The 4883-nt window shown below is 31.6% G+C and overlaps 1 protein-coding gene across 1 annotated transcript; it reads right to left on the bottom strand.

Annotated features, from left to right (window-relative positions):
* Window positions 1–540: 540 nt before the first annotated feature.
* LOC146939858 (proline transporter 1-like) lies at window positions 541–4334 on the bottom strand. The gene is made up of 7 exons (XM_085753416.1): window positions 4125–4334; window positions 2555–2779; window positions 2364–2458; window positions 1879–2068; window positions 1492–1616; window positions 1184–1399; window positions 541–1087 (listed from the first exon to the last, which is right to left on the bottom strand). The coding sequence occupies exons 1-7, from the start codon at window positions 4204–4206 to the stop codon at window positions 710–712; spliced, it is 1311 nt and encodes a 436-aa protein (XP_085609542.1). The 5' UTR covers window positions 4207–4334; the 3' UTR covers window positions 541–709.
* Between the last annotated feature and the right edge of the window lie 549 nt (window positions 4335–4883).

Raw genomic sequence — 4883 nt, 5'->3', positions numbered from 1 at the left:
CAGCAAAACACCTCCTTATATAGGTAGGTTTTAGACACTATGACCTAGTACCTAAATGGGCCATGGGCCTTACAAGAAAACTGGCCACTTATTTGAGAATGTAATCTTTGGTCCACATAGGTTTGATACTGATTCTTTTGCTCTCTTGCACCCCCAAATTGCTATCACAATAATTTGTTTTCTTAAATATAGGAGAAATTAGTTTTAAATTTTTTTTTTTAAAAAAATATCAGATGACTTCAGAATGTCTCTAATGTGGTATGGTTAGTTGGGAAAATTTGCGAGATTTTATGGTAGAAATATCCATGGATGTATTTTCCCCTCTTTTTATGGGTGTGACAATTTGACACTAAAGTTCAGTGAAGTATTTGAATTTTGATCTATTAATTATCTTTTTCCATTGATTTACCTTATAATAAATCTCATTTTATTTTTTTATTGTGTCTTGATTACTTGACTTGACCAACAGAACCTGATAGAGTAGCCCTCATACACTATATGTTGCATTGTGCATTGCTTAATTACTCTCAAACATGTGTATTTGATGTTAGAACTGTCTAATATTATTGACCAAGAGTTGTCTTTTCAACAGAATACAATAATACAATATTCTGCAAGCAAATCCTATCCAACAATGAAAGCATTTAAAATTGCTGAAAGAATATAAAAGTTTTATAAAATAAACTGCTGAAAGAGCATAAGAGTTTTATCAAATATCTGCAAATAGACTGTATGTTTTTGAGTCTACAGAAATGAGCCGTACTGCCGCAACAGTTGCAGCAATAGACATGAGGCTAAAGAAAGCAATGTTGAGCCAGAGCCCTCCCTTCTGTAAACTTGATAGTTTGTTCTTCTTTGCCTTATAGTACATATGATTTGCAAGAATAAATGTAAGCGGAAACGTGCTGATCGCTCCTGTGAGGCTCTCGAAATCTCCAAGGAATGGCAGAAGAGCCGCTATGAATGTGTTAAAGGCCAGGTAACCACCTCTTACTCCGACTCTAAATGACAAGTTCTTAACCTTCATTGCTTCTCCACTGATCCCATATCTAGTATCCAAATACTCATACATCGGACTTGCAAATATCTGTCAGAAATAGAACACAGGTTATTAGGCCAGGTAAAAATACAAAATAAGTAAAACATTGAAATGTAGCAAAAGATCTAGTTTAGATTTATGTACATGTAATGCAATGACTGATTGAAGGAAGGCTGTAATATTGGCCAAAGCTTTCACCCAAGCTGGACCGTGCACGCTATTCAGCAAATAGGTTTCTGTCGTATTTCCATAAGCCCAGTATCCTGCAAAGGTAACCATGTACATTGGTACAAGTCCAATGGTAAACTGAAACCACAGGGATTTCATCATGTTCTTGACAACTGGCTGCTTAATTGTGGCCTGCAAGTTACATTAACAAATAAATCTCAGTTTTGTATTACTCACTTGAAACTTAATATGAAGATATGGAAATATATAAGCGTCTATCTGACCTGTATCTCAGGAAGCATGCCGGTATTGTATGCGAACACTAGACTAGCAGACGCCCCAATTGTTGTGAATATTTTAGTTACACCGTGTTCTGGAACAGTGTAATCTCGAGCAGGTGAATTCATTCCTGGCAATGCATTGTTGGTTAGTTGTAGAAATGTGTATCAACTCAAATCAAACTATATATTTATATTTATAAAGTTAGCAGCTAAGAATTTTTTGTACTTAAAACATTCTGTAACATGCTTCAAACTGTATCCTAGTGTATAACTGAGTAAACTTTAGATAAGTGGATTATTATGGACAATTGGTTTAAAGAACTGATGGTAGGTAACTACTAAAAGTGAATGAATGATTAATTTGCAATCACAGACATGAGATATAATTACCATCTTTAATCGACAGCACCAATGCTATGACAATGTATACAAAGGTGAAGACTGTTGAAACTCCCAACCAAACTCCAAGAGCTGAAAGATGAGGAATGCAAATGGCAAACATTGCACACACAATTCCAGCTATAGCAATGCAGTACGGAAGCTTCAGCACACCATCATCTCGAAACACGGTATAAGCAGCCTGCACCACAGTGAACGTAAAACCGGTGTCAAAAAAAAGTCACTACAACACAATTTATATACTAATGAGTAAAGACTCAATTCGGTCCTTTAAAATTTTCTCGCGGTCCTTTTAGTCCTTTACAAAAAATAATACTCAAATTAGTCCTTAATATTTTAATCGGAGGACAAATTAGTCTTCGCTCATGTTATTTAGTAAAGAAAGTTTGGATTAGTTTTTGTCGGGACTAAATTGAGTGGCGAGAAAATTATCAAGAATATACAATTTTAATTGAATGGTCCTAAATTTCTCTTACTTTCAAAGCTGAACCAGCCAAAATGATGTAACCAGTATTTATCATGAAAAGATTGATATACTGCAGAGCCCATGTGATAGAATATGCCTTTTTACCTACAATTAAATAAAATGAAAATGAACATAAGTAACAGCAACAAAATAAAATCACAGATAAAAAGATTTCTAATGTGTTTTGTTGGCCTTATTTACCATATACATATCCAGCAAGATCTCTGTATCTAATGTGTCTTGTCCCTCCATATTCATGGAGCATAGCAATAAGAGCATTAGCATAGAGCGAAATCGCAGCAGCAAGAACAAGACCAACTACACCCCCTACCCAACCAAGAGGAACCATAATGGTCCCTGAGTATCCAAGCACATAAGCACTGTTGACTCCAGTAGTGAGGACACATCCCACTTGAAACCATGAATCTGCAAAACCAAATTACCACCCAGTTAAAATTAAATTAAAACAGTAAAATAAAAACCAGAAAAAAATTAGTTAATTAACTGAAGAAGTATATTAAAGGGGGTGTGAATCCGTTTCTTCTCAAGAGTGAATAGTTAGTCAAAGAAAACTGATATTAGTGCCAGGAAGTCAAAAGGGGGGTGTGAAGTCGTTTTCTCTCACTATCATTCACACCTATTTGAAGTTTTTTATAATGTTTGAATCAGTCAAATTTCTAAAACATTCCTGTATATTCTAAATTTTTATTAACATGTGAATATGAATGTTACTCATGGAAACAACAAGTTATTCAAGGAATTTAATTTTTTATCTTAAAACAAACACATCCACACATATCACAGCTTATTATTGGTTAACTTTTATACCGATACGTTTTATACCGACACTCTTCAAAAAGAAAAGTTTTATACTAAGAGTTAGACATTTTTTTTTTTTGAAGAAAATACTAAGAGTTGACATGTAACGCTAAGAGAGTCAATTGCAATATATTTTTAATAAGAGTTTAATTAGTATACTCCATTGAAAAATTATTTTACACATATCTTTATGCATGTGTTATAACATCAATTGATGAATATAACAATTTATGTATTTTAATATTTGCAGAGTGGTGGATTGACGGTCAATAATAATTTTACATATACAATCAATCGATTAAAACATTCAAAATTGTCACATAAACTAAAAATATTAATTGATGTAACCATTCTAAATGTTTTGATAGATGGTGTGTTTTAGACTATCAATCACCATCATTAAACTCTTTTTTTTTTTTAATAAAAGATTGACAATGATATGTGTAAAATAATTATACAACAACAAAATAACAACAAAATATATTAATTAAATCCTTTTAATAATCGACACGTACAACAAAACAATTTTTTTTGGCACAAAAATAAAAAAAATTATTTAATTAATCATATCAAAAACAGTTGAGCAGAATCAAAATTCAGTCATGGTTGATATTGACTCTTCTATGTAAACAAAACAAATATAGGTAAACTACAAAAGGGTAATTTTGAAAATTCAGAGACTAATTTGCCCTTGTTTGGAAAGGAAAACAAAAAAACATAGAGATTGCATTGCATCTGCAACTCCGCATGTGCGTCATGTTCTTCCTCTTCAATATGTCGTACTATAATATTTCAACAAGGACATGAACCTCTGACTCCATGTTCCATTAACATGGGAATTTTCGAAAAAAAATTATAAAAAAACCCTCCCAAAATTAAATATAAAACGATAAAAAAAATACTATAAAATTATTTAAAAAGAAAAATTAAGGTTATGGTGTGAGATACAAACCGGTGCTAATTTGATGAGCAGTTTCTGGGATTTCAACACCATCATCATGAATCTTGTTAGGATCACCTCTTCCTTTACCCATTGTTGTTACCGTAGGTGGTGGCAATTGTTGTTGTTGTTATTGTGTTGCACTTTCACCGTAAATTTAAGCTACTTCTTCTCCACCAATATTCTGTTCTGAAGTTGTTGATAAGAATCAACCAGCGGTATGAGAGATCTCAAAGGCCTGTCTTCTATATATAAGCATTTTTTGGTGACCCTTCAACGTAACAACCAATGATATCATATCGATATCCCCCTATTTTAGCTTTTTTTTTAACAAAAAATTTTATCCCTTATATTGTTTTGCGGAATTTAATATTTTTTCTTCTAGGCTTTTTGACTAAAAATAATTTTTTTTAAATAATTTTGACCAAAAATATATATATAGTCTCCAATCCAATAAATATAAATAATAATAATTAAATTTGACCAAAAATTTACTAGTTCCAAAAAAAAAAAAATAATAATAATAATAATAATAGTAATAATTAAATAATAATTTATAACAATAATTATTAAACATGTAAAGAAAATACTTTTGATTTTTTTTACTGGATTTTTCATTATTTCAATTCTACTCTTAAACAAATTTAGTTTAAAATGTTATATTATTGGTGTTATTAAAAAGAAATTATTGGTGTTATTAAAAAGAAATTATTGTCCACGTGAACTTGCCTCAGTTAGTAAAGACAATGCATAAATATGCAAGGTCCGGGG

Source organism: Medicago sativa, chromosome 3, assembly GCF_051527215.1.
Source record: "Medicago sativa cultivar Bolivia chromosome 3, Bolivia_mono, whole genome shotgun sequence".
NCBI lineage: Eukaryota > Viridiplantae > Streptophyta > Magnoliopsida > Fabales > Fabaceae > Medicago > Medicago sativa.
Note: the sequence above shows the minus strand (reverse complement) of the source record. Positions and strands in the feature narration are given on the sequence as shown.